The sequence below is a fragment of the Penicillium solitum genome, assembly GCF_028829755.1.
Source record: "Penicillium solitum strain IBT 25940 chromosome Unknown utg000003l_segment0_segment0, whole genome shotgun sequence".
NCBI classification, from domain to species: domain Eukaryota; kingdom Fungi; phylum Ascomycota; class Eurotiomycetes; order Eurotiales; family Aspergillaceae; genus Penicillium; species Penicillium solitum.
In genome coordinates this window covers 3,950,701-3,978,113 of record NW_027072123.1, presented here as the reverse complement: position 1 = coordinate 3,978,113, position 27,413 = coordinate 3,950,701, and the positions used below count along the sequence as shown (strand labels likewise).

Below are 27,413 nucleotides of genomic sequence, written 5' to 3'. Positions count from 1 at the left end.
CGAGCTATTGTATTTCCTTTGATCTGGTCAGGCTCATGCCGAGATTCCTCTTCTACGGGGCTTTTGGGGCATGACGAAAGCCAAGTGAAAGCAAGCAAGACAACAAAAGTTGGCCGCTGGGTATTCGAGATTGAGGCAGGGGCTGTGATACGTTGGTTTTGGCTTCTATTCACTCTGCATGCCATCAAGGGTAGGGGTTTAAGGTGCCCATAGAGACATCTTTTCCATTGTTGGACCCGCTCAAAGCCAATACTCCAAGTCTGCGTAATGATATCGTGTTGTCAAGTGACCTTTATTGGCCAGTAGTATAATATTCTCACCTAATAGTCGGCAATTGGGACCGGTTTAAGGCCCGAGTCTCAAGCATCAGCACCGAAAGACGAGGGTTGACCATGTTGACCAATGATTATTGAAACTAGAGATTGGCATACTATGAGCTGCTTTTTTATGTCAGGTAAAATGCAAAGAAAGATGCCCTATGCTACCATATAACACCACGGACATAAGTCAGTGCAGTTGAGATTGCAATGTCGGAGGCCGATTTTTGAGTATGAAATGCAGGGTTCGAGACTCTTCTTCTTTTGGTAACTGTAGACACCTTCTGAGAACCATCATAAAAGAGCACGAGAATATGTTTCATTGACTTGAGTTTACGTGCAGCTTAGATATATGAACATATTCTCTGGTGCATTCAACAGCTGCACTGTCTTTATCGTAGATGGATGCATGGCTATGAACCTTGAACACGGTAGCCTAGAGGTGCGTCTTAGATCCCTCTGGCTCTCCAATCAGTCTCAAAAACGCCTCGTGAACCTCATCCGTCAAATCACTAGCCTGCATGCTCCGCCCCTTGGTCGCAAAGGCTCGTCGCGAGCACTCTCGTGTAATGCTACTTCCCGCCCAAGCCGCCAATAGCAGAGTCGTTGTCGGGGACATGCGCTTGTTCTCAGAATCAAGCTCTGCCTGAACATCTTCCTTGCTCTGCGCTTCTTTCTCATTGTCCTTCTCGCCAGAGTCCCATAATTTGTCATGGTAAGCGGCTCGCCAGGCAAGGAATGTGCCCAATGATCCGGTTAGAGTGTCTCCTTGACCGCCGCTGCGCTTCAAGCCACCCTTGCCATCAGAGATGATACTAGTAACCCCATTGGAGATCACATCTTGAGGACCCTTTTGGAGAATCGTGACGCCGCCGAGGGCTTGAGATAGCTGCTCACACGCATCTGATGCTTTGCTGGTGGTGTCGCCGTTTCCGCCTTCCGCAATTTCCACTTGACTAGCGACCTTGACACCCAGCGCGTTGGCTAGCCGGCCAAACTCTACCACATTTGGCGTGAGAATGCACTCCTTATAGCCTTTGACCAGGCTCGGGTCTTGCGTCACAATCAGCAATCCATCTGCGTCTAGCACGAATGGGATCGATCGTGACCGCGCCTCTCTAATCACTTCTGCGACTACCTTTAGCGTTACGCCATCGCGACCGAGACCAGGTCCTATCACAAGTGCATGGAGACGAGATAGCATCGCGATGATCGGACCTGCCAGTGATGGTGCATCGATTGAATTGGGATCCTTAACAGTGTCGCTGCTTGGAAGCAATGGGTGTACCATCAAATTTGGAGAGTAGCCCTTGATAACCTGTGCATTACATTTTTAGAGTGGATTCAATCTAGGCTGGATGTTAGCTTACTGGTGCTGCGGATCGTTCGCAGAGTACGTGGCTCTGGTGGTCGTCAGTCGTTTGCAGAAAGTATGTCACCTTTCACTCATACCATATCACATCCTACAATTCTAGCGTCAGCATATTTGGATGAAAGCATGGGTCTGCTCAGGGGACGTACCAAGTCTTGCAGAGGCCATAGCTGAAAAGTATGGAGCCCCGGTGTAGCTTATGCCAGTTAGTAGGATACCAGTGTCGACTAGGCAGAGGACCTACTCAACACAGCCTCCTATCACGGCTACACGGCCGAGCTGTCCTAAACTCATAGTCAGCGGGGATTTTCATTGCGTGGTAGATGGGGACCTGATCAACAGACCTTTGTGGAACTTTTCAAGCATTGGAGGTACAATCTTGCGCACCTTGCTGAAGAGAATCTTGGATGAGACCGAGACATGATGAACGGACTCCATTTTAAAATTGCGAAATTGTGAATATGTGAAATTATAGAAGATAACTTTCCAGGTTATGCTACAGGGCTGGAGGTGAAGACGGGTGATGTCACCTGCCAAGTGGGGCCTAGACGGCTTGTTTTGGAGTTCTGATATCAAGTCGATGACTTAAGATGAAATGTTGACTACAGCATACACATAGAAAGATAGTACAAAAAAAAAGAATATTGATATTGAAATAGCGCTCGCTATTGATGGTGCTTCAAAGCAAAAAAAAAATGGGAGGCATCCCCGTCTATGGACACCCCGAACGCTCATAATGCGGAGTTAATATGTAGTCCTACCCAAAACAAAAGAGATCATAGAAACTGGTCACAAGTAAAAAAGGTGAAAATTTGACAGTATAAACATGTCCAAACTTCAACGCTTGCTCCTGGAAGCAAGAGCGGCCAACTTCCGCTGGCGCTCCAACTTCTCTTTCTTAGCCGCCATTTCTGCTCGCAGCTCTTTCTCGTCCTCCCGTTTGGCAAATTCCAATGCAGCCGCCTCTTCGCGATCCACATCGTCCATTCCAGCCTCCATGTCGGACGATGCATCGGAATAGTAATCGTCGTAGCCACCGAGGTCGCCCTCATCTTCTTCGTCAGTTCCGAGATATTCGTTCTGTCGGGAATTGCGAGACTGGTGTCGACGGTCACTTCCACCACGGTTTGACGGCAAGCCCGCAGTTCCACGGTAGACAGGCGGCTCGGGAGTCTGCGTCTGCGTCGGTTTGGCCGTGCCCTTATATGAGGGCCCCTCGGAATCGCGCTGCCGGACAGCAGGTTTACCCTTGGCAGAAACACCCGACCCAGCCTTCCTTCCCGAACGCGCTTCTTTTTCTTTGGCCTGGAGTTCTATCATGCGCCGCTTGCGCTCCACTTTGGTAAGTCTTTCTTTGGGACCAGCTTGGTGTCGTAGCAAGCCTACTCCCACAGGCGCCGTCTCTTGCTTAGCCTTTGCCTGCGCCATGATCTCCGCAAATGATCCCTTTGGTGGCGGTTTCGAGGCTGTGGCAGCGCCTGACGCTGTGGGTTTGGGGGCGGGCTCTTTCCGTGAAGGTGCCACTTTTGGGGCCGCAGCCAAGCTGGGTTTGGGCGTTGGCTTAGGCATAGTTGGCCTAGAGGTGGTGGTCGAGACTGGTTTGGACACAACTCTGGGTGGTGCTGATGATACCGCTGGCCTTGTAGCTAACGTAGGCTTCATTGCAGCGGAGTTATTTGTCGCCTTGCTTTCAGGTTTTGGTTGGCGAGGCAGCTGGTCCTCAGCTTTGCGCTTGATCCCTCCACTGACATTCCCACTGGTCGGAGGCGCGCGTCGCACAGCTGTCGGTTTTTGATCCTCTTTTTTAGGGATCGAAGCAGGCGCAGGTGAGGTAGGCGCCTGTGAGAGTGGGGATTGGGAGGGCTTACCCGTCTGGAGAGACGAGAGGACAGAATCGAGGAACTATGCTATGTCAGTCAAAATGAGGTGAAACGAACAGAAGGGTCAGGTAGCATACACTCATTTTGATTGCAGGAGAAATAACCCGAAGGGTGTGAAGTCGAAGAGTGGTACAGAGAAGAAGTCGCTCACCGTCGATATTTGGTACGACTAAGTAACTTCATGACTCCGAGCCCGATAGCATGAGAATAGATCTCTGGCTTGGCTCACTCCGGATTTTCTGTTATTCCAATATAACAGAAGTAGCAGAAGTAAAGGACACGCCTGACTTGGCCCAAAAGCTTTCCAAGTGAGAGGTATATACTCCGTAGACGAGTAGGGAAAGTAGACAGGTTTCTGGCCAGCATGCAATTATCAAGGCCGGACATGAAAGAGTCACGTGATAACAAACACTCTGCGCCACAGCACTCGCTTAGAAGTCCCGCCCACACTAGCCACACCCACTCGCACCACCTTTTTTTCAAGATTTTGAGCGCTCGGTTAATCCTTCGTCAACCAACCTCTTCCACCAGAACTCGACGTTGCAGTCTCCGCCCAATTCGCGGTTAAATCGATTGTTTCTCTTGTTCAGATAATAATCACAAACGGTATGTACAGCTCGTTTTCGTGCCTCTCAACCGATTTTGCGGCTTGAGAAGTGCGATCGCATCCGGTCTTGAATTCGCGATGCTAATGAAGATTTTTTTTGTCTAGTCCTTTCAAAATGAAGTATCTCGCTGCCTACCTCCTCCTCGCCCTTGCCGGCAACGAGGCCCCCTCCTCCGCCGACATCAAGTCCGTCCTCTCCTCCGTCGGAATCGACGCTGAGGGTGACCGTCTCGAGAAGGTCATCGCCGAGCTCCAGGGCAAGGACCTCCAGGAGGTTAGTGACACTCGCACGCGCATACATCCGACTTGAACTGCATACTGACTCTTTACATAGCTGATCTCCGAGGGCTCTGCCAAGCTCGCTTCCGTCCCCTCCGGCGGTGCTGGTGCCGCTGCCCCTGCCGCTGCCGCTGCCGGTGGTGCCGACGCTCCCGCTGAGGAGAAGGTTGAGGAGAAGGAGGAGGAGTCCGATGAGGATATGGGCTTCGGTCTCTTCGATTAAGCGCTTTAATCCAAGGCCTAAAAATCATGGTTCTGGGGAACAGATGTTTGGTTGGTTCGTCAGTCCGGGCAAGATTTGCGCCGGTTGGCTTCTCAAATGTGTTGCGTTGAGACTGTTTTGATACAGTTGAGACTTTTTTCATATAAGCTGGAATAAACTTATAGTCAATACAATTCATCTGGCCTTGACTTCAACTTTTCTCAATACGTATATGTAGTTCTTGAAGGATCGCCGGGACCCGCTCAGCGTTTCAGCAATAGCGTGTAGTCAAATTCTCTTGGAGAACTAGAGATTCAATCATCCACGTCATGGTAACTAGGTGTGCTCTGATTGTACTCTGATAAGGGCCATCAACAACCTTCCATTCTGATACGACATGCATGTCAGCCCTGGGAGGACGATGGGTAATCATAATACAAATAAATTACACTGCCAGTACAAGGGTTTTTAATGAATTCCCCAAGTAAAATCGAGTAAATAAAGATTATAAAGAATTTGATTACGAAATAAAAACCAAAGTTTCAAAATAAATTACGCGTGACCCAAAGGGGTATAGTGCCTAGGGCTTGGAACCTACCCGTCGCTTAACGAGTGCTGCCCACCTCCTAGAGCCTGTGTGTTAGCAGCCCGACCGCTCAGCGACACGACAATTTCCGACAACCCATCTTCCTTCGCTTTTCGAGATACGGTCGAAAGGCGGTTTATAGGAATATCTGCAAAAATGGCTGACACCGAATACGTGAGTTTTTTTACCCTCACCCTTCAAGCCCGTACGATACACTAACATGAGTTTTCATTTAGAACGCCGAGGAGGCTGCCGGTACGTTATGAACAATCAACCCCATCCTTACCCATCGCCCTTGGACAGAAGAATCGAGTGAGAGGAGAGAGCGCGCATTACGATCGACAATACGAGGATCATTGAAGAAATATACGTTGGCGGGAAACGACATGGACCTGGGATGCAGGGAGACACGCACAACAACAAGATCGCAGACGCTGACTGAACATTCGCCGAACAGAGATCAAGAAGAGAAGACAGTTCCGCAAGTTCTCTTACCGCGGCATTGACCTCGACCAGTACGTTCCCATTACCAATCATCGAACCCTTGGACATCCATTCGCAGCCAGTGCCTCGTGAGACGGAATTTGAAGATGGTCGTCTACCATGCCGCCAACCATTATGGATAAACCGCATGTGGCATTTCGGTTCTCGCCTCTTTGGCGCTGCGTTGCGAATGGACACCAAGGACCAAACATTTGCAAGGACATTGGTCTGACTGAATCCTTTTACAGGCTCCTCGACCTTTCCTCCGAGCAGCTCCGTGATGTCGTTCACGCCCGTGCCCGCAGACGTTTCAACCGCGGCCTGAAGCGCAAGCCCATGGGTCTCATCAAGAAGCTCCGCAAGGCCAAGCAGGAGGCCAAGCCCAACGAGAAGCCCGATCTCGTCAAGACCCACCTCCGTGACATGATCGTCGTCCCCGAGATGATCGGCTCCGTTGTCGGTATCTACTCCGGTAAGGAGTTCAACCAGGTTGAGATCAAGCCCGAGATGGTTGGCCACTACCTGGCTGAGTTCTCTATCTCTTAGTATGTGCTCCCGAGATTTGTTTCCCATGACCATTAACCTCAGATCACTAACAACCTCCCAGCAAGCCCGTCAAGCACGGTCGTCCCGGTATCGGTGCCACCCACTCTTCCCGCTTCATTCCCCTCAAGTAAACGATTTCAAACGATTCCCCTCGGAGTGGCGTGTGGAGGAAATGGTGCTGGGAAAGCAAAAATGGAATTCAGCAAAACTCTCAACTGGGCTCTTTTTTTCAGCATGTATTTCCAGTGCGGGTCAGCTGTTTCCAACTCAATTTAAGATCTTGTCGGCATGAAATCATCTTGGGATCTGGATTTAGTCCCTCGTCGAATCTGGCGAGGTAAAAAAAGATACTCCTTCCTCGTCTCGCTTTGTGTCAACGGGGAAGGAGTCTAAATCTTAACGACACTACAAATTTCATTTCAGACACTTCGTAGACCAGTAGCCCCAAGGGCCACATTAGACCACACTAGTCAACCTCGTCTCATGGTGCCTAAGTCTAGGTCCTGAGATTCATTGAGACTACCCCGTCGTATTATTGTATTACATACTGTGAACTAGTACTCCACAAATTGGACTCCGCTACGTTTACTCTGGGGAAGCGGGATCGTGTCATTCCATTTATGAGCCACGTTTATTGAGCCTCATTATGTGTATGAATGTAGATGGAATATAATGTCGTGTTATATATATTCTATATATATATTCTATATATTCTATATCTTCTATATCTTCTATATATTCTATATCTTCTATATATTCTATATCTTCTATATATTCTATATCTTCTATATATTCTATATCTTCTATATATTCTATATATTCTATATCTTCTATATCTTCGCTGGCTGTGGACAAAACTTATCTAAAGCTACAAATATATATTTCTGCGCGGCCTCTTGCAGAATGAGTCGGCCATTCCAGCTCGTTAGATTTATTACACTTATTGCCTCGAAACAGTTCCATGCTACTATAAGGTATAAGATCACCTAACTTCCAAGGCTTGGAGGTCAATGTTTATTAAATTGTAAGGTTTCGATTCATGCCCTGCCCAGGTGGACATGGCGCGCACGTTGTGATGTCACATTGCTCCCCGCAATCCCGAGTTCACACTAGATTTTATACTTCAAGGTTCGCATATCAACATTCTCTTTAAGGTATCTTATAACTATATACATATTCCCTGCTTCTACTCGAAATTTGATCTTCATCCGGCATTCGGTGAAGTCGCTTATCGCTGCGGGGTCCGTTAAACCGAGCTATCCGAGTGCCGATCTCAACTCAACTCAACCATCTCAACGGTTATACTACATGAACCTCAACAGAGCAGATCATTGTTCGAACCATAGTATGCAGTACATAGTATGAAATTGGATATTTCAATCTGCCTACAAAAAAACCCAACAAATACCAAGCAGTCTCAAAATCGGGGTGGGCCTTCCAGGGTTCGGCCCCAGCGGTATTGGGCTACTAATGTAAGGGACCGAGGCAAGCCGCGAGCCGAGAATGCGGAGAACCCCATATCTCTTTAAGTACTCGGTTGCTCGTGTGAATCTCTTTCGTTTTACATCTGACAGTCCCTTTGAGCCTCAATCACATTCCCCCAGATTCGGCTCCTTAGCATTCTTTCCCCGCAATGCCCGTCCCCTCTAACTACCCCCTGGTCGATATCCCAGAAGTGGACCTCTGGACCTTTCTATTTGAGCGCAATGATAGAGCTTACCCGGACGACAAGAGTACGTAATATCCAATCTTAACCCCAATGCTGCGTTGAATATAGCATTCTCAATTTGTCTTTCCTTCTCCCCACTAACGCCCACTACATAGTTATCTACCAAGACGCCGATACCCAACGTTCTTACACATACAAATCGCTACGCGATGCCTCGCTAGATTTCGGCAAGGGCCTGAAAGCCCTGTATGAGTGGCGCAAGGGCGATGTTCTCGCTCTCTTCACACCAAACAGCATCGACACACCCGTCGTGATGTGGGGCACACTCTGGGCTGGCGGAATCATCTCGCCTGCGAACCCAGGTTACACGGTTGACGAGCTGGCCTTCCAGCTCAAGAACTCCCATGCCAAGGGACTTGTAACGCAAGCCTCGGTGCTGTCTGTTGCGCGGGAAGCTGCGAAGAAAGTCGGCATGTCGGAGGACCGCATTATTCTCATTGGAGACCAGCGGGACCCCGATGCGCGGGTCAAGCATTTCAGCTCTGTGCGCAATATCTCTGGTGCTACCCGCTACCGTAAGCAGAAGATCACCCCTGCGAAGGATGTGGCGTTTTTGGTTTATTCCTCTGGGACGACGGGTGTGCCTAAGGGTGTCATGTTGTCGCATCGGAATATCGTTGCCAATATTAGACAGCAGTTCATTGGTGAGGGTGGGATGTTGACTTGGAATGGTGGTCCTGATGGGAAGGGTGATCGGGTCCTGGCATTCTTGCCTTTCTATCATATCTATGGTATGGATTTCAATTGCGCAGATGATTGGATGATTAAGATACTAACTACGAGCCTTTAGGATTGACCTGTTTAATTACCCAGGCTTTATACAAGGGTTACCACTTGATCGTCATGTCGAAATTCGACATTGAGAAGTGGTGTGCCCACGTCCAGAACTACCGCTGTTCGTTCAGTTACATCGTCCCTCCTGTGGTGCTCTTGCTGGGCAAGCACCCCGTCGTCGATAAATACGACCTTTCAAGTCTTCGCATGATGAACTCCGGCGCTGCTCCGCTCACCCAAGAGCTGGTAGACGCAGTCTACTCCCGCATCAAGGTTGGTATCAAGCAGGGCTACGGACTTAGCGAGACTAGCCCAACTACACACTCCCAGCGATGGGAGGACTGGCGCGTGGCCATGGGTTCCGTTGGCCGCTTGATGCCTAATATGCAAGCCAAGTATATGACTATGCCTGAGGACGGATCCGAGCCTAAGGAAGTTGCCGTGGGCGAGGTTGGCGAATTGTATCTGAGTGGACCCAACGTTTTCCTGGGCTACCACGAGAACCCAGAGGCTACCAAGGGCTGTTTGTCCGAGGACGGATGGTTCCAGACTGGTGATGTTGGGTACCAGGACGCCAAGGGCAATTTCTACATTACCGATCGTGTCAAGGAACTCATTAAGTATAAGGGCTTCCAGGTGCCTCCTGCTGAGCTGGAAGGATATCTGGTTGACAACGATGCTATTGATGATGTTGCTGTTATTGGCATTGAGAGCGAGGCACACGGTTCCGAGGTTCCTATGGCTTGCATCGTTCGCAGCGTGAAGAGCAAGTCTTCCGGAAGAAGTGCGAAGGATGAGGCAGAAAGCATTATCAACTGGCTGAATAGCAAGGTCGCCAGCCACAAGCGACTGCGTGGTGGTGTACAGTTTGTGGATGAGATCCCCAAGAACCCCAGTGGGAAGATCCTGCGTCGGATTCTGAAGCAGAAGTTCAAGGGTGCGGCTGAGGCACCCAAAGCCAAGCTGTAAATGGCGCACACAATATACACTTTAGATCCGTCCATGTCATATATTCAAATTCAAATTCATGTCCATTTTTATACTTCAAAAGATGTAAGACCCGAAAAGCCAACCCCAAGCCCTTCTCTAGTAACTAACTAAACCTAGAGACTCAACTCCAACCCCAATAACCCTCTAAGGAAAGAACCTCTTAACCATACCCTCAACATCTTCACCAACAACAGCATCAACCTTCTCCCTCGCAACCCTCTCAACAGCCTCCTCAACCCCCTCCCCTCCATTAACAAGATCAATCCACCCCTCAGTATCAGCCCTCGCAAGCAAAAGATCCGCCACAATCGCTACATCCTCTCTCGTAACACTCCCCCGACCCTTAGGTGTGATCCCCAACTCAACCTTCCGTGTCGCAGGCTGGTCAGTCAAAAGTCCAGGTCGCAGATTGATAGCCTGGAATGGGCGCGCCAGTCCAGACTCGCGCTTCCGCTGCACAGCCAGTGCAGTCATGTACTCGTCGGCTTCTTGCTTGGCTTGAGCGTATGTCGGAAGTACTTCCGTGTTCACCTTTACTACGCCCGCCCATTCGTCGTCGGGCATCCAGCTCGGCTGCTTGCGTCGACTGCCAAGGTATGACACCATGAGGAATTTGCTTACACCTGGTGAGGCAAAGGATGCTGTTATGAAGTGCTTTGCGGCTTCTTGGTCGATTGCGATTGTGCGTGCTGCACCGCCTTTGCCGCCCGCGCCTGGGTTTGTGTGTTAGTTTGTGGTTTGGGGATTCTGGATTTTGCATCGTGGGTTATAGAGGTATATATAGTTCATGTTTTCTCTGCGAAGAGGATGGCTTGTATTGGGTTTTGTGCGTTGGGATGATTCTAAATCTAAGTGCGGGGTGAGGGGTGCCATACCAGCCGACCAGACGACATAGTCCGGCGTAACCGTGTCGATGATTTTCTGAGCATCAGAGGGACTCTTCACGTCCTCTAGACTCGAGAGTAGCACGTTGAGGGTGCCCTTGAGGCCTTGGCCCAGAGCTAGAATCTCACTTTCGTGCGCGGGGTTGCGGATGACGCTGGTTACACTCCAGGCCCGTTTGAGGAGGAGCGGGGTGAGGTGGAGGGCGACTTTGCCGTGACCGCCGAGTAGAAGGACATGCATTTTTGGATATAATTTGGAGGAGTCTTTGTAGGTGTATGAGAGTAGAAGTATGATTGTTAGGTGATTGGGGACCTCGGGGAAAGAACTCGTTGCGTCATCGCAATTCCTCCCAAACGGTGAGCTTGGCGTTGATTTATAATTGAGAAGATACTTACATACATATAGGGTTGCAGATAGAAATTGATAGATCCAGATTTTGAATATAGGAGTAAATTGCGTTAATCTCAGGTATGTTTTACAGTCTTAGACTACAACCATTATAAGCCAACATTAAGAAGGTTGAAAACCGTTCATTTTAAATCCATCTATAGATGGCTATATATAAGTACAATTATGTTCAAAAAAACCATGCGACTAGCAGCTATTTCACCTCGTGATACCCTGGGTCATCCAGTCAAATTTGTCTTGAAGATAACCCAGTCTCTGCCCGGCTGGTGTCATGCTGTTTATTGATCACCTTTTGATCGCTGGCAATCTAGCAAGAAGCGCCGGAAGGCACACCAGCGCACTTGCTGCTCTTCTTACCACCAGTGAGGGAGTTTCCAGTCCAGGTCCAGTTCTTGCAGCTGCCGTTACCGCAGAGAATGTAGACGTCAGTACCGCTGCTCTTAACGGTACCGGTAACCTTCTCAACCTTGAGGCCGGTAATGGGGACACCGGTGGTGGGCTTGCCGGTAGGGCTGCCGTTCTGGTAATCCTGCTCGATGACGATACCGTACTTGGCGATGTTGGACAGCTTGATGTTGGAGAAAGTGACGTCGGAGACGGCACCGGTAGCCTTGTAGATGGTCTTGACGCGGACACCGTTGTCGGAGTTGACGACGTTGGAGTTAGAGATGGTGACATCCTTCACGATGTTGTTGTCGCGCAGACCAACGGAACCGATGGAGATACCGTGGCCGCCGGAGCAGGTACCACCGGTGAAAGTGATGTGCTGGGGGACAAAGGTTAGTTGATGTAATCCTTTTTTTTATAGGAGTATCTTTTGACTTACCTCGCCAGAGTTGATAGCCAGGCAGTCGTCCTGGTTCTTGATGTTGGCGTTGCTGATGGTGATGTAGGTACTGGAGCCAACATCGAAGGCATCGGTGTTGTGGCCGCCCTTGGAATCACCCTCGCTGTTGTCGATGGTGATGTGGTCGAGGACCAGGTGGTCGGCCTGAACACTGAAACCCTGAACGGGGGTGTTCTTGACGTTAAGACCGGAGATGTTCGAGTTGTCCAGGCTGTGGGCGTAGAAGAACTTGGGCTTCTTCTTTCCACCGTTGGTTCCCTTGCCGTCCCACCAGCTGGGGCCGCCACCGTTGATGACATGGCCGGATGCACCGGAGACGTCAATGTTATCTCCAGAGAAGCGGATGAGGGGACCGGCCCACTCCTTGTATCCGAAGGTGGTTTCGCCCTTGAAGATGACCTATACAGTAGCTATTAGGTCTTTGGTTCTTGGCGCTTGAATAACGGAACAATCTACCTTAGTGCCGCTCTTCAGCTTGGAAAGGTCGAGGGTCTCGCCGGCGGGGACCTTAATGTTGTCCAGCACAATGGTGGAGCAGGACGACTTGCCAGCCTTGGCGGCGGCGGCCGAAGTGAAGGTACAGCTGGAGGAGCCGCGCTCAACGAGATCGGTAACAGGGGCGGAAGCCGGGGCACCGGACACGGCGGCGGCGCCGAGGGCCAGCATAGTAACGAAAGAAGTACGCATTTTGAAGTAAATGTCCGATCAACAGACAATTAAAGAGAGTGTAGATGTTCAGGACTAGCCGACTTGAGTGCAATAGGAAATGAGGAAGGAAAGAATGAATGAATGAGTTTGAACAAGCTATTCTATCGAGCTTGGCCTTGGTATTTAAATGCTTGGTCTGCACATTATCCTCCTTATACATCCTACGCTAGTATCTCTATGAAACGGGACTACCACCATCTGTCATGGCGTTGACCCCTGTTCTTAGTTGGACCCTTCATTGGAAGGTCATAAGATGCAGGGATGCATGGATAATTGTTAGATGCTCCATTGGATTAATCTATTAGGGCCAACTACATGGTCAGCTACACCCAACTCGGTAACTCTCCGAAACATTTAACCCCACCTAGTCTAGAGCCCCTGCTAAAATGGTCCATTGCTGGGATAATTAATACGCGGAATATCTTCGGGTAAAGAAGGCGAGACATATCTGGTTATCATCCAATGAGGACACGGCATTGATGCCTGCAGGCTATATTATATCTCCACTATCGCAAACCATGTGGAGCCCTATCAAGCTTGTGTTTCACGCCAAGCACTTAATTTGAAGAATTTACCGATGTAGGGCTGGTTCTATACGGAGTACGTGAAGAGACCCTTTCCGGAAGATTCTGTGGCGCTGAAACAATGCACCCTTTTATTTACCATGTCTTTTGTTTGATTGGTGCACGAGGCAAGAATGCATTATACACAGGGCCGCTTAGTTATATCGCCGACTATCTTTGTGCTGATAAATCATATTTAGGAGCTACAAAGGTACTGCCGAGAGCTGTACAGAGTACGGAGTATGGAGTACTTCTCAGAGTTATCCACCGACATATGTGGTTACCTACCTACGGAGTAGGTACCCATAATTCGAGAAAATCATGCAGACGCCTCCTATTCAAGCACATCGCACTTACTCCATAGTTATGGGTGTAATTTCTTTTTTTCTTTTCCTTTTTTTCCCCCGTTGAGCGCGATGAGATGACGTTGCGGTGGTCGAGTTGATCCTAATATAGTAGGCCCAAACAAAGATTCTCCGCTTTAGGCTCAGTACAACCCAACGCTGTAATCAAGTTGAGCAAAACTGCAATATAGTCTGTTCCTTCAAGCGGACATCCTGTGGATTCCAAGGTCGTGCTGCAACCTGGAATATATTGCTTCTAGCTGCGAGGAACCCAGTATGGACGCTCGGAGATTGCTAAACAATATAGCCCATGGGAGTAGTAACTTGATCATTTTACCTAACGCGCAATATCTGTGAGTATATTAATATATCTTTTATAACACTTTAACTATTTTCATTTGATCTTTTCCGGAATAGATTCGACAGGTGCGGCAAAAATTTCCGTGATGCGGCCGGAACAGTATACTTCGTACTACGAGATAATAATGAACTGCCTAGAAACTACAACCATTTGGCTCACCAATTTATCTTACGATCAGTTGTCATGATGGGTTCGGATTGCTCGAGGGCACATCGGAGTGCCATAAGCATACAGTAAAGAAAGGTGTTGATCTAGACTGGTTCTATATATATATATACATGTAGGTATCAACCGTCATCAGCTTGACATCATCGCCAGTCGCCGATTAGTGTATAGGCACTTTACGTCATTCCTTGCTCTTCGTAAGATTATCCTGTACTTTTAAATATCCAGTTCGATGATAGATAATGAATAGCAATGATGATCACCTCAGCGTTCAACATATCAAGTCACCACACTAGAGCATCTCAAATCCACGATGATCAGGTCAATCCAGGCTGCTCAGCGCTTGGATTCACGGGGACACCCAACCGTTCAAGTTGATCTTACAACGGACAAAGGTAAGAGAGCACCGACGATAGCCAAGTTCGCTTCTTAGACTGCTGCAGGTACCTTCCGAGCCACCGTCCCTTCTGGTACGTCTACAGGTGCGAATGAGGCCATTGAGCTACGGGACAAGGATAGTTTAGCATACGGTGGCAAAGGTGTTGGGGAAGCAGTTTCGAACATTGAACTGGTCATTGGTCCTGCCCTGGTACAGAGCGGGCTCAAGGTCGATACACACCAGAAAATGATTGATTGTTTTCTGAATAATCTGGACGGTACGCACAACAAGTCGAAGCTTGGGGCGAACGCTATTCTGGGCGTCAGTATGGCATGTGCTAGAGCGGGTGCAGCTCATTTAGTAAGTTGGAATTGAGATTAAGGATGGAAAACCATGGCTGATATATATTTAGGACATTCCGTTGTATGAGTTCCTTCGGCGCGAGTCCGGAGCAAAAAAGCCATTCGTGATGCCAGTGCCGTTCTTCAATGTCCTGAATGGAGGTGTGCATTCGGGCAATAAGATGGCCTTTCAAGAGACGATGATCGCTCCTGTTGGAGCCTCTTTCACAGAAGCAGTACAAATGGGTAGCGAGGTTTACCAGCAGCTGAAGAAGGTCATTATTAAGAAATCTGGGCCATCTGGTTAGCGTACCTTTCACAATATCCTATATAGCCATTACTGATAATTGCATTCAAGCTACCGGCGTTGGGCACGAAGGGGGATTTGCACCACCGATTTCCCAGCCTCATGAGGCACTAGACCTCCTGGTCGAAGCCGTCTCTCTTGCTGGATATACGGGTCGGATTAAATTCGCGATTGATCCTGCATCGAGCGAATTCTTCAGGAATGGGAACTACGACATTGGGTTCAAAGACGACAAACCGAACTTGCAAAGCCCAAAACAGCTTGCAGAGTTATATCGCTCATTGTTGCAAAATTATCCCATCGTTCTCCTGGAAGATCCGTTTGCCGAAACTGATTGGGACAGTTGGATCGAATTTAACAAAAATTGTCCAATCGAACTGGTTGGGGATGATTTGCTGGTCACGAATACGAAATACGTGCAAGAGGCCAATGACAAGAGAGCATGTAATTCTATGCTACTCAAAATCAACCAAATAGGCACTATCTCCGAAGCAATTGAGGCGTTAGTTTCTCTTAGGTTTGCCCCCTATTAATTTGGAAACAATATGCTAATTACATATTCATATAGGGCGAACTTGGCATACAGTTTTGACTGGAGTGTTTTCGTATCCCACCGGTCCTGTGAGACCACCGATGATTTTATCGCAGATTTGGTCGTGGGCTTAAGGGCTGGCCATATTAAACCTGGGGCACCTTGCAGGGGTGAGAGAGTGGTCAAGGATAATCGGCTGATGGAGATTGAGGTGGAAATTTTGGCCAGGGAAGAATGCATTTATGCTGGTTCCCAATTCAGGGTGGCATCTAAATATTGAGATTGTATTCTATTGAGAATATATATACATGTACAACATAATGTACAACATATACAAATACAATATGTTGTATATCCTTTCAACTTTAAGACCATGAGATCATATGTTTTGGTGAATTGCCGAGGTCGGGCTACTCCGCGCCTACTCCCCTTCTCCCCCGGACTTCACCTGGGCAGTTATGCTCTAACTACGCATCAACAACAACCCCAAACATGTCCGCCCCGGACAAACCTCCAGCCCCAGGGGATGCGCTGGATCTTCCACCCCGCGCCTTACGCGACGTTCTCCGCGTTTGTCTAAGCGCTAAAGAGTACCGATTCATACACGAATCAGTGATCAAACGAGCCCCTGCCGTCCAAAACAAGCTCCCATCTCCATCTCGCTACGATGCCATCGCTCGTCCAAAGAATCGACACAGTGAAGCCGCTATTCGCTCATCGCTGCGAGTATTTGTCGGCTCCGGGATCGCGTTGAAGTTGGCGGATCTGTTGATTACTCGGTTCCAAGGCGCTCCACAGTAAGATCAATTTAATCTACCAAGAGCCTCTCCTCTTTTAGAAATATGCACTGACACTGGTTCTACCTAACAGGAAAAAGACCCGAACTCCCCTCCTCCGGTCTCCCAAATTCCGTCTCTCCATTTCCCTCTCCCTCCTCCTTCTCATCCATCGTCTTCTCTACCGTTTCCTCATCCGATTGCGAGCCAACCTCCGTACCGATGACGCAAAGCCGTTCAGAGAGCGCAACCCGCGCATCTCGCGGGCGCTGACCTCGCGCTTTGCGCCAGCGATCGGCGCAAGTCTGGCGGGGTTCGCCCTGGGCATCTGCCCGCAGGATCAGCTCCGACTGACCGCGGCAATTTACACAGGCACCAGGAGTTTGGAGTTCTTGTTTAATGTCCTAGACTCTAAAGGCTGGCTGGATAAGCGCCCGTGGTGGTTCGGCAGCTGGCTGTTGATGCCCATCTCATTTGCGCAGCTCTTCCATGCCTTTGTGTTTGATCGCGAGACTACACCTAATGTTTGTGGTCGGATTTTGCCTTACACTTGAGTTACGGTCGCTAATTTGATGCCATAGTGGTTTGGAAATGTCATTCTCAAGCTGTCGCCGAGCTACATCCAAGGCCGACCGGAGTCGCTCCCGGTCGACATCGCCTGGCCCGAGAAGGAAGAGATTGTGAACTCTCTTGCCTCTATTGCTGATCTCCGCTGGCCGTATGTTTGAAGTTGAGCCCGTTAAAGAGTATAGCGGTCGCTAATATGATGCAGGGCATTCGTCTCTCCAATTCTACACCCGGGCGACCCCAACACCTTGCCGTCATCAGTGGCTTCCATTTCGCCAATTACTGGACCAGCACATCCTGCAATTTCGAGTCTATCATGCGCTCTCTTGCACCCGAACCTTCCGAACTGTAGCACGGCATTCTTGCATCACATTCTCCTCTCCGTGCCGCCGCTCGCGCGGTTCCTCACGACCGTCACTCTGGCGCTTTCGATCCCCAAATTTAAGAGCATTCTGCTTCAACCTATTTCATCAGTGAACACTATCTCGAAGCGCATTATCACCATGACAGCGGTTCTCTCTGCTGCAATTGGCTCAGCCTGGGGTAGTGTCTGTCTCCTGAACAACAACTTGCCCCGAACAACGCTTCCTACCAAGCGGTTCTTCCTCAGTGGAGCACTGGGAGGTTTGCCATTTTTGTTCCTGGGCAATAGCCGTAGCACATTCCTCTGGTTCTTCCGGGCCGCTGTTGATTCAGCGTACAAGACAGGGGTCAAGCGTGGACTATGGAAGGGCCGAAAGGGCGGTGAGCTCCTGTTGTTTGTTCTGTCCTGGGCGCTTATGGGGTCGATCCTTGAGGGGAACCCCGAGGCCGTGCAGGGTGGTGGACTTCGTAAGGCTCTGACCTGGATGAGGGGTGATGGATTTGGAGATCCTGTGGATATTGCTAAGCGCAAACTGCGACGGGAATCGAAGAAACCCGACGGAGTATGAATTTGGGAGTATGAATTAACTAGTTAATAGTTAATAGCCTGATATTTGGAGTTGATCGGTGTGGAATTCACTTTCCGACCCCACGTTTGCGGAGAAGATCTTCGGAGACTGGCCTCCGCATTTAGTTCCCCGGCCACTTTATAACTCCCAGCATAGTTTTCAACATTCCCCCTTTTTAATTAGCAATTGACTTTTATTTCTTGTTTTCTTTGATATCCTTGATTTCTACATTCCATACACAATGACTGCCCAAAGATTGAAGATCGGCTGTGCTGGTCTCGGCCGCATGGGCAAGCGCCATGCCCTAAACTTCCTGGAGCGTACTCCCCGAGCTGAGCTTGTGGCCGCCAGCTCCCCTGACCCCGTCGAACTCGAATGGGCCAAGATTCACCTCGAACCCTATGGCGTAACTCTGTACCAGAACTACGACGACATGCTCAAGCATGAAGGTCTGGTAGCCGTGGTGGTTGCATCGGCAACTGCAGTGCATGCCGAGCAAGCAATCAAGGCAATTGAAGCAAACAAGCACACTCTTTGCGAGAAGCCCATCTCTACAAGTCCCGAAGTGGTAAGTTGGTTATCTTTCGAATCCATCTCAACCCCAATCGTGTCTAGTCTACCAAATACAAAGAAACAAAACAAAAACTTCGAAATTAAAAACTAACACTCCACCTCTTTTACAGTCCCAATCCGTGGTCGACGCAGCAGCCAAGAAGCCACACCTGAAAGTGATGTGCGGTTTCTCCCGCCGCTTCGACAAGTCCTACCGCGACGCCTACGAAAAGATGCAATCAGGCGCAATCGGCACCGCCTCCGTCCTCCGCAGCCAAACCTGCGACAAACTCGACCCATCCGGATTCTTCGTCGCATATGCAGAGTTCTCCGGCGGAATCTTCGTCGACTGCTCTATCCACGACATCGACCTCACACTCTGGTTCTACGGCGACAACTGCAAAGTAAAGTCCGTATCGGCCGTCGGCAACACAGCCGTCGAGCCCGATCTCCGCAAACACAACGACCGCGACAACGCCGTCGGATTGGTTGAGTTCTACGATGGCCGCATTGCATACTTCTACGCCTCCCGTATGATGGCTGCTGGTCAGGAGGATACTACGGAGATTATTGGCACCAAGGGAAAACTGGCGGTTAACACCCAGCCTGCGTTGAACCATGTTAATATTTACGATGCGTCCGGTATCAGGAGGGAGATTCCTCAGAACTACTATGATCGCTTTGAGTATGCGTTTGTTACGGAGGCCAATGAGTTCTCCGCTGCTTGTCTGGATAACACGGCGTTGCCGCTTGATTTGAACAATGCTGTTAAGGCTGTGAGGATTGGGGCTGCGTTGCAGGAGTCGTTGATTAGCGGGAAGAAGATCTTCTTCGATGAGGATGGAAACCGGTCTGAGGTGGCTCGTCTGTGAATAATGTGTGCTTTGTCTTTGGGATTTCAAAATATACACTATATATATGTTCGATGTTGTTATAAATGCCCTTTCGCAAATGAGACGATATATGACTTTCAATATGGATGAAATCCTGTATTTCAGTTCAAAGTAGACTCATCTAACTCTACAATATTGCAACACTGGAGGGAAATTGTTGAGATGAGCGCCTAGTAGGCAGTGGAGATTGGGATGGATGCTTGATAGTTTAGGCCAGTAGTCTAGGGTATCCGATAGTCTGGGAGCTCGCCTCCATTTTCCAATACAGCTCTCTCCCTTCTCTGTGCTCTCGTCTTGTGGCCTCAACAAAAATTATTTAAAACCTTAAGTTTTATTATACGCATACAGGTAAGCGGGCTGTCCTTTGCCAGTAGTGTTGACTGGTGTTAGTGATATCTACTACCAGTTGTAATCCAGCGTAGTCATTCCAAGGTTTACTTTGTTAGGGGGATCTATAGAGATGTCGAGATACAAGGTGTAATGTGAGGTTATTGAACAGCCGAGAAAGCCAAGTGCTAGAGACTATGAAACGACAGCTTCCCGGCGTGTAAAACAGTGTGTTGAAGAGTGGATTACTTTGGTCTCTATCGGTCTAGTATCTGGATTTCATTGCCTGGAAATATTCCAAGGTTGGAAAAAGTAAGATTTTTAACGCTAATTGAATGTGACCGCACATATCGTGGCTATTTCGTGGCTATTTCCATAGAACGGAAAAAGTAAAAAAAAAGGGGAATCATGAAGAAAAGTGTGTAGAATGAAGATGCATAGAGAGCAAGTCGCAGACATCTACCACTTCAGGACCTTGGTGGGGAAGTACTCGTTAATGAGCTCCAGATAGTACGGCTAGAAAGAAACAAGTCAGCTTCGAATTCATAAATCTTCGGCAGAAGCAAAAAAAACGTACCTTCAACTCCTCAACACTGGGAATTCCATCACTCTTGCTGTACAAGTCATAAGGATTGAAAGCCTTAACAGCACGCAGCATATCACGGTCGTGGTCATTCATCAACTCGTGGTACGCACCAGCGCTGTGCCAAGGGTAGAAAGAGTGATAGCGGATCATAGCGAGTGCCTCATCGGGAAGAGTCGACTGCTCCTTAGCGAGGTGGTACAGGTACTCATCATGGCCCCAGGAGAGCATGACATTCTCGAGACCACAGCCGGGCGTGTAGATACCAAACTTAGTATCGTAAATCTTGTGGCCGAAGTCCTCATTCTCGCGGAACGAGTCACGGCCGTAGACGATTTTGTCGTCGAAGGCACAGCCGACGGGGAAGGTGTCGCCGACAACGTCCCATTGGCCTTCGGCATCGAAGAAAAAGAGGAGCTTGCCCAGATCGTGGATCAGACCGGTCAGCTGCATCCAGCGGGGCTTGCCGTCGCGGCGAATGGCCTCGGCGGACTGGAGCAGGTGCTCGATCTGGGAAAGGCTGGTGTCGGGATCAGACTCGTCGATCAGGGTGTTGAGTTTCTCCATGGCTTCCCAGACGGTCATCTCGGCGCGAGTCTTGCTGTGGAAGTCGTGGCGGGCCTTCAGGTTGTATGCGACGGTTTGCTTGGTGTGCTGTTCCTGGTAGAAGTTCTTGACTCGGTCGCTGGCATCTTCGTACTGGCGGAAATTGGCCTTGTCCTTCTCCTTGTCGAACTCGGACTCTTCGTATAGACCTTTCTCTTCAGCCTCTTTCTTTTCGGCCTCGCGCTTCTTCATGTCCTTGAGGACGTTGATCTCGTCAATAGCGTCGGAGAGCTCTTCGAGAGCCTGGCCGTCCCGCTTCTTGAAGACAGGGGAGGCCTGTGGGGAGACGGCGACTGGTGCCATTTTGACTGTGTGCGAGAAATAGTGTCCCTTGATTCTTATAGACTTTTAAGATCGAGGCTTAATATTGTCAGATGAGATTGCAATTATCAAATCGGGATGTCTGGAATTGAAAGAGAGATAGACCCTAGGACGCCGAGTGTATATATAGGGTTGGCTAGGAAAATCTACTATAGGGCATATCGCGTGTAGATTTCCGATGTCAGTGATTGTGCGAGGATTCTCCTCAGATCCATTTGCCTGATTTGCCATGACACCGATGTACAACATATGCGGGACGAAAAATTATGAAACATCACGGATTCTGGCTTCCGCGTCGATGAAGATCTGGGTTGCTCTCCAAAAGGACGATGGTGATTGGCGGCCACTGTGACCCCACGACCATAAGCCAACCATGTGGTGTGGCTGTGATGTCAAGTGGAGAGAAATTAGTCGAACTGGAAGACGGTTTCCGCTGATCTGCTGATTTATCAACTGGATTTTGGTCTGACGGTTATTGTGCGGGGATATTTCTGCATTTTTGAGGTCGATGAGATCGATGGAGATCCTTTTTAGATGGGGAGATGGAGATAATATGCCCCTTCGAGGGAATATTCCAGAGAACATCGAATCTCTTAGAAGACGATGAGGTGATTGATGGAAAAAAGACCTGACCCCTGACCCTTGGCCCACGGAATAACCCCGATAACCGCGGGGTGTTGTTGTCCTCTTAGTAAACTGCCCCCCACGCCTTTCTTTTCTTAAATATTTGAACTTCCATCTGTTTATATTCCTTATTCTATACTGTAAATAATCTTCTTTGTCTCCTGATACCCTATAAATTCAAAATGGCTGCCTACGATACCCGTTTGAAGCTCAACACCGGTGCGGAGATCCCCGCACTCGGCCTGGGAACATGGCAATCCCAGCCCGGCGAGGTTGAGCGCGCCGTATTCCACGCCATCAAGGTGGGATACCGTCACATCGACGCGGCTCTTTGCTACGGCAATGAGAACGAAGTCGGTAAGGGTATCAAGCAGGCCATTGACGCCGGCATTGTCAAGCGCGAGGATCTCTTCGTGACTACTAAGCTGTGGTGCTCTTACCACGCCCGTGTTGAGGAGGGCCTCCAGCAGAGTCTGACAGATCTCGGACTCGACTATGTCGACCTATATCTGATGCACTGGCCCCTGGCAATGAACCACAAGGGTGAGTTGAGTGTCTTCAAATATGCAGATTCAAGGCGCTGACTAGTTCCACAATAGGAAACCACAACATCTTCCCCAAGCTCGCTGATGGCTCGCGGGACATTATCCACAGCCACTCCCACGTCACTACTTGGAAGAGCATGGAGAAGCTCGTCGGCACCGGCAAGGTCAAGGCCATCGGTGTTTCGAACTACAGCGTCAAGTTCCTCGAGGAACTTCTGCCCCAGGCCACCATTGTCCCCGCTGCCAACCAGATCGAGAACCACCCTTTGCTCCCCCAGCAGGAGATTGTCGACTTCTGCAACAAGGCTGGTATTCACATCACCGCTTACAGCCCTCTGGGCAGTACCGGCAGCCCGCTATTCACTGCTGAGCCCATCGTGGCCGTTGCCGAGAAGCGCGGAGTTACTCCGGCTACTGTTCTTCTCAGCTGGCACAGTAAGTATTCCTCAAGACTTTGCACCCTATACCGGATAAATTGTACTGACTGATTATCCTCCTAGTCGCCCGTGGCTCTTCAGTCCTGGCCAAGTCCGTCACCCCTGCCCGCATTGAGGCCAACCGTGCCGACTTGATCCACTTGGACGCTGAGGATCTGGCTTCCCTTCGCAAGTACAGTGATGGCCTCCAGGCCGAGGGCAAGCTCCAGCGCTTTGTTTACCCTCCGTTCGGTGTCAACTTCGGCTTCCCCGATAAGCAGTAAGCTTTCTTTACCCGAAAGAATGGTAAATAGACTTGCTACATGTATAGAGGATCGGTGCATTTGCGTTTTATGATATGGATACCAAAATGGAAAATTTATGATTTCATGAATAACACTGGATACTCAAACTACACAATGGCTATGCTTTAGTCACTTATCACTTATTATACGGACTTCCCTGCTCCGTGGATATAGCACTCTTCCACCTCTCAAGCTGCTCAACCCCACTCTATACCCAGGTCCGTCTGTGACTGCGTATTTTATATTGATTCCAACCATTTGTTGTTTAAGTCTTAATTTCACATTAATTCGCGATTGATTTCACTTCCAACCTGATATATAGTCAAGCTAAATCTTGTTTTCAGTCTTTTTTTCACCACCCCACTCACAAATCAGAGATAGCAGTGGGGAATGTTGCCATTATGGTGGCATAATACGCCACAACACCAGGATTATTATGACTAAATTCATCCTCGATAAGCTCCTGGGTCGTCTGTTTGAACGAACTAGCGGACAAGTAGAGGCTAGCTGAAAGTAATTCCGGGATTCTTACACAATACAAACAAAACTCATACAAAAGTGAGCAGAAGCTGATCGGAATCTGATTGAAAAGTAAAAAAAAAACAATTGAGATCACTGTAATTTTCTCATCATACCCCAACTGCACTTCTACCACCCATCCGTCACACCACGCAGGCCCAATCCAAGGATATCCCGCGCAGTGGTAGCGGTCGTCTGCGTATTGAAGACAGCAGGACCTACGTAGATCCTGCCTTGGTTGGTCGCAGCATACGGGATTTGGCCCACACATGCTGTATCCCTCGCCATGCCGCGAGCTAGGCTTCTCGGCCGTAGATCCCTTCTACAGACACAACCCGGATGGTTTATGTGTGAGATAAATAGCCAGACGCCGAGGCAGGTCAGTTCCACTGGTTTACGAATGGTGGGCCCGTGTATGTGATGGTTTCGGGTTGTGATGGGAAAATAACAGGAGGAGCGGACAATGGCCGTTTTCCCTCCTGGATCTTGTTGTTTGGCGTCTCAAAGGAAGGCCCGGGGGACGATAGCTCCGGATCGACAATGTGAGACGATAGTGAGGGAATAGTGACAGTAAGTCGGCTCTCTCTCTTTCGCTGGCACTGGATTGCCTGGCAGTGCTTTCTCGCTTCCTTGCTATGGTAGTTATTTTTGGCTTCTGCGCGGTTTTCTGTCCCGATATAGTCCCACCATGAGATCTCAATGTGGAGGATTGAGCCTCGATTCTTTGAAGGGCTCGAGTGTCAGTTCGGTTTGCGCATCCCACGAGCATCTCGTACAGAGAGTCGAGAAGATCTATCTCCCTGGCGGTAATAGACCGAGCTCGAATTGGGTTAGGATGGGGAGAAGAACCTGGATCAGCAGAGATAGCGTAGGGAGTGGGGCTGGTTGGAAATGCCAGTGAGTCTGGCGAGATAGTGTTCTTAGTAAGTTCGTTGACTGGAGCACCACTCTCAGTTGAACTAGGAGAGTCCTGCGACGGTGTCCCATTCACAACTCCCTTATTCTTCCTTTCGTGGTTCTTCCGCTTCCTCTGCTTGATAGTGGTAGCTGGTTTAGAGGATTCCTCATTTCGTCCAGTCGGCTTTGTGTAGCCAGTTTGTCATAGTCGTCTTCATGAATTGAGATTTCGGAGATACCGGAAGGAGGGTGTGATATGACGCCGTGATCGGGCTGGTGGGAATCGACTTCAGTTTTAAAATCTCCAAAAAAAAGTAGACATATCAATACCTACCATCTTTGGAGGGTCCCGGTGTCGATTAAGCAGGAGAGCCTTGCATCTAGCTGCTTCAACCTCAAGATACAAATGGGCCCTTTTATACCACCCGATGATGTCTTTGAGCTCTGAAACTCTCACGGGGGTAACATCACTGAGGGTAAGCTCGACCGGCCTTGCAAGTCGCAAGGCTTCAGGGATATCTTTGATCAAGGGCAAGTCCGCTTCTCCTCGGAACATGTTGATTCGAGCCAGCGTAGGTAGTCTGTCGATTTCAGTTGCTGGGAGATTCGGTAGAATAACGACAGAGTTTAGCAGACCCATCTGGCCTTGCAAGGCTTGCATCTCGTGAATCAAATCTCCATATTCCACACATGGATTGATGAGACTTCGAGTGGGTTCTTCCGGCAAAATAGGGAATGGGTGAGGATAATCAAACTGTGCATGGATCTGTGCAATATCCTGCAGGGACTTCTTGCACAAGGTGTCATGGAATTCTTTAATAGTTGTCTCAGTCATGGAAAGGCTCATGGCGTGGATCAACCGCTAAATCTTGATGATTGTTGAGTCGACGTATGTGTCACCCTCTTGGGCGGCGATGCGTGAGGGTGAAGGGGCCATATTGGATAATCTCAAACGAGAAGACAAATGACGAGAGACGAAAGAGATATGGAGGTTTGATGGGACTGTTAACCAAACTGCGTCTGATTGTGTTATCTTATCAAACAAAATTTGACTTGAAGGGAATCTCATGGAAAGGAGGCTTGGTGAAACTTGAGTGAAGAGCCACACAGAAGGCAAAGCACGTAGTGGAAGAAGCACTGGCACAAAAGGACATGGACTTGATGAAGTCAGAGACTTTTCACCGGTATTAAGTAGTGTCGCAATATTGTAAAATGCTCTGAGTCGGGATAGGGTGTGAAGCAGAAAAGAGACAGAAGGGACAGAAGAGACAGAAGAGACAGAAGGCAAGGGTAAAGAGAGGTGAGAAGCGACAGATGAAAGAGAAGGGAATCAGATATGACAACAATAGAAGCACTCTGATTTGCGACAGAGAACGGATTGTGTTTCCTCTCTATGAGCCTACGATTGTGTGCCCAACATCGCCATGGCGATCATGCTTCGCGTACGGTCCCATGGCAGCATATCAAACACTACAAATTTAGAAGTTACAATAGAGGAAAACGATAGCAATTTGCGCTGCACACATAGTTATAGTTCCTGAAAAAGTTTGGATGGTGTCTTATAGTCTGCTATGGTGGCTGGATATATGCATTGGCGTTTCCCTCTCAACAATGAGATCAAACATTTAAGGGCTTTAAGATCACGTGTGACCATCACATGTTATATCATTAGGTCATTGAGGATTGGTTCTAGGCAAGGTAGAGAGAAAACTATATCAATAGTAAGATATGCCCAGCATAAATATCATCAATGCCTCTCCTCTATGCTCTCCTATGAGACACATAGATATAACAGTGCCCTCTAACGGTTCTATCGTTTATACAGCGTCCCCATTCCCCGTCTCCCATTACGGATGTTGTTACAAGCGAGGCATCGCTAGAGATACATTCCAAGTAAAAGAAGGTGGTCACTACAAGTACAAAAGATGGCTTGAGTTGTGGAGGTAGATCACTAGAGAACTATACTTGTTCCTGATGCCTTCCAAGCCAACAACGCGGGTTTGAATCCCAAGTCTTTGTCAGGACATATCCACTAGGGATTATATCAACTGCTACCTGACATTCAATGGAATTCAAGCTCAGGGGCAAGAATCATGCGTTAGGTCATCCAACAAGGCTCTATTCTTTCTACCAGGCAGTCGAACCCATGCTACCAGGTTGCTGCTCTTTGAAGTACGTAATGGATATAGTGTAGGAGGTGCCATTAAATGAATTCGGCAAAGTCCGAACATCCACAGAGGACCACGGGTTTCCGTTTGGTGGGCCATGTGTCTGAATATCCACCGAAGGGCCTTCGGATCAGATAAAAGCGCCACAGTACGCTAGGAGAACCCAGACCAACAGGGAAATCTAATCAGATCATTTGCCAAATTATCTGATTCGATGCCGTTCGGAACGTTTCCAGAAAAAATGAAACCGAGAAGCATCCGACTAGGCCGAGGCACGCGGCCATACCCACTCAGCAACGTGGTAGAAGCTCGGCTTGTTCTTCCATAGGAGGAAATGTTCCCGGGAGATCAATCACTCCGAACCCAGCTGCCAGGCTATTATTGTTCTGCTAATTGAAATGATGTGGATCGAACTCTTCAGCCATATGTGACCAGGGCGGTTTGAGCCGAAAGGAAAAGGGGTTCACTAGGATGCTATGCAAAGACGGCAAAGGCGCAACTGGAAAAAAAAAGTTATCAGATCTTTTTGGTCTCTGGTTCCACCTTAGAGTGGATGAGCTCTAGTCATACGTGGATCTTTTCAAATGGCACTGGGCTGTGTAGACTATTAAGGTAGGTACGGAGCATAGTAATGTGTATGTATTGTTCAAGTCCCATAGAATATATTTAAAGAAAATGGATACAGTCTTTTACATACTATATTACATACATACGTACTAGCGGTATATAATTGTAACTTATTTAAAGTATCAAAATACATGATTACATACCATACCG

The 27,413-nt window shown here is 48.8% G+C and overlaps 13 protein-coding genes across 13 annotated transcripts; 7 read left to right on the top strand and 6 right to left on the bottom strand.

Annotated features, from left to right (window-relative positions):
• Window positions 1–621: 621 nt before the first annotated feature.
• Window positions 622–2,147, bottom strand: N7455_005434 (ATP-dependent (S)-NAD(P)H-hydrate dehydratase). The gene is made up of 6 exons (XM_040961145.2): window positions 2,034–2,147; window positions 1,934–1,973; window positions 1,839–1,885; window positions 1,770–1,780; window positions 1,688–1,720; window positions 622–1,635 (listed from the first exon to the last, which is right to left on the bottom strand). Exons 1-6 carry the CDS (start codon window positions 2,125–2,127, stop codon window positions 754–756), a joined length of 1,107 nt encoding a protein of 368 aa, XP_040808386.2. The 5' UTR covers window positions 2,128–2,147; the 3' UTR covers window positions 622–753.
• Window positions 2,148–2,526: 379 nt separating this feature from the next.
• Window positions 2,527–3,652, bottom strand: N7455_005433 (uncharacterized protein; the record flags this gene model as incomplete). The annotated part of the gene is made up of 2 exons (XM_040961167.2): window positions 2,527–3,591; window positions 3,647–3,652. The coding sequence occupies 2 exons, from the start codon at window positions 3,650–3,652 to the stop codon at window positions 2,527–2,529; spliced, it is 1,071 nt and encodes a 356-aa protein (XP_040808382.2).
• Window positions 3,653–4,291: 639 nt separating this feature from the next.
• aspf8 (ribosomal protein P2) lies at window positions 4,292–4,815 on the top strand (the record flags this gene model as incomplete). The annotated part of the gene is made up of 2 exons (XM_040961171.2): window positions 4,292–4,450; window positions 4,511–4,815. 2 exons carry the CDS (start codon window positions 4,292–4,294, stop codon window positions 4,676–4,678), a joined length of 327 nt encoding a protein of 108 aa, XP_040808411.1. The 3' UTR covers window positions 4,679–4,815.
• Window positions 4,816–5,234: 419 nt separating this feature from the next.
• Window positions 5,235–6,674, top strand: N7455_005431 (40S ribosomal protein uS19; the record flags this gene model as incomplete). The annotated part of the gene is made up of 5 exons (XM_065605030.1): window positions 5,235–5,417; window positions 5,480–5,498; window positions 5,701–5,758; window positions 5,975–6,271; window positions 6,334–6,674. Coding segments are annotated over 5 exons (627 nt in total), but the record flags the coding sequence as incomplete, so codon positions are not given.
• A 1,231-nt stretch (window positions 6,675–7,905) lies between these two features.
• Window positions 7,906–9,744, top strand: N7455_005430 (acyl--CoA ligase; the record flags this gene model as incomplete). The annotated part of the gene is made up of 3 exons (XM_040961130.2): window positions 7,906–8,005; window positions 8,097–8,732; window positions 8,792–9,744. 3 exons carry the CDS (start codon window positions 7,906–7,908, stop codon window positions 9,742–9,744), a joined length of 1,689 nt encoding a protein of 562 aa, XP_040808428.2.
• Window positions 9,745–9,909: 165 nt separating this feature from the next.
• N7455_005429 (uncharacterized protein) lies at window positions 9,910–10,890 on the bottom strand (the record flags this gene model as incomplete). The annotated part of the gene is made up of 2 exons (XM_040961174.2): window positions 9,910–10,478; window positions 10,641–10,890. The coding sequence occupies 2 exons, from the start codon at window positions 10,888–10,890 to the stop codon at window positions 9,910–9,912; spliced, it is 819 nt and encodes a 272-aa protein (XP_040808415.2).
• Window positions 10,891–11,365: 475 nt separating this feature from the next.
• Window positions 11,366–12,592, bottom strand: N7455_005428 (glycoside hydrolase family 28 protein; the record flags this gene model as incomplete). The annotated part of the gene is made up of 3 exons (XM_040961149.2): window positions 11,366–11,824; window positions 11,885–12,304; window positions 12,362–12,592. The coding sequence occupies 3 exons, from the start codon at window positions 12,590–12,592 to the stop codon at window positions 11,366–11,368; spliced, it is 1,110 nt and encodes a 369-aa protein (XP_040808427.1).
• Window positions 12,593–14,359: 1,767 nt separating this feature from the next.
• On the top strand, window positions 14,360–15,885 carry N7455_005427 (enolase; the record flags this gene model as incomplete). Its single annotated transcript, XM_040961150.2, has 5 exons — window positions 14,360–14,441; window positions 14,490–14,785; window positions 14,838–15,069; window positions 15,125–15,575; window positions 15,642–15,885. 5 exons carry the CDS (start codon window positions 14,360–14,362, stop codon window positions 15,883–15,885), a joined length of 1,305 nt encoding a protein of 434 aa, XP_040808419.2.
• Window positions 15,886–16,097: 212 nt separating this feature from the next.
• On the top strand, window positions 16,098–17,880 carry N7455_005426 (uncharacterized protein; the record flags this gene model as incomplete). Its single annotated transcript, XM_040961157.2, has 4 exons — window positions 16,098–16,402; window positions 16,476–16,905; window positions 16,963–17,099; window positions 17,154–17,880. The coding sequence occupies 4 exons, from the start codon at window positions 16,098–16,100 to the stop codon at window positions 17,878–17,880; spliced, it is 1,599 nt and encodes a 532-aa protein (XP_040808420.2).
• A 241-nt stretch (window positions 17,881–18,121) lies between these two features.
• On the top strand, window positions 18,122–19,304 carry N7455_005425 (putative NAD binding Rossmann fold oxidoreductase; the record flags this gene model as incomplete). Its single annotated transcript, XM_040961126.2, has 2 exons — window positions 18,122–18,448; window positions 18,564–19,304. The coding sequence occupies 2 exons, from the start codon at window positions 18,122–18,124 to the stop codon at window positions 19,302–19,304; spliced, it is 1,068 nt and encodes a 355-aa protein (XP_040808400.1).
• Window positions 19,305–20,052: 748 nt separating this feature from the next.
• Window positions 20,053–21,614, bottom strand: N7455_005424 (inositol oxygenase). The gene is made up of 2 exons (XM_040961152.2): window positions 20,230–21,614; window positions 20,053–20,168 (listed from the first exon to the last, which is right to left on the bottom strand). Exons 1-2 carry the CDS (start codon window positions 21,142–21,144, stop codon window positions 20,112–20,114), a joined length of 972 nt encoding a protein of 323 aa, XP_040808416.1. The 5' UTR covers window positions 21,145–21,614; the 3' UTR covers window positions 20,053–20,111.
• A 354-nt stretch (window positions 21,615–21,968) lies between these two features.
• Window positions 21,969–23,031, top strand: N7455_005423 (putative glycerol dehydrogenase; the record flags this gene model as incomplete). The annotated part of the gene is made up of 3 exons (XM_040961159.2): window positions 21,969–22,329; window positions 22,386–22,766; window positions 22,832–23,031. 3 exons carry the CDS (start codon window positions 21,969–21,971, stop codon window positions 23,029–23,031), a joined length of 942 nt encoding a protein of 313 aa, XP_040808391.1.
• A 920-nt stretch (window positions 23,032–23,951) lies between these two features.
• On the bottom strand, window positions 23,952–25,315 carry N7455_005422 (uncharacterized protein; the record flags this gene model as incomplete). The annotated part of the gene is made up of 3 exons (XM_065605029.1): window positions 23,952–24,303; window positions 24,348–24,652; window positions 24,803–25,315. 3 exons carry the CDS (start codon window positions 25,313–25,315, stop codon window positions 23,952–23,954), a joined length of 1,170 nt encoding a protein of 389 aa, XP_065461929.1.
• Window positions 25,316–27,413: the final 2,098 nt, after the last annotated feature.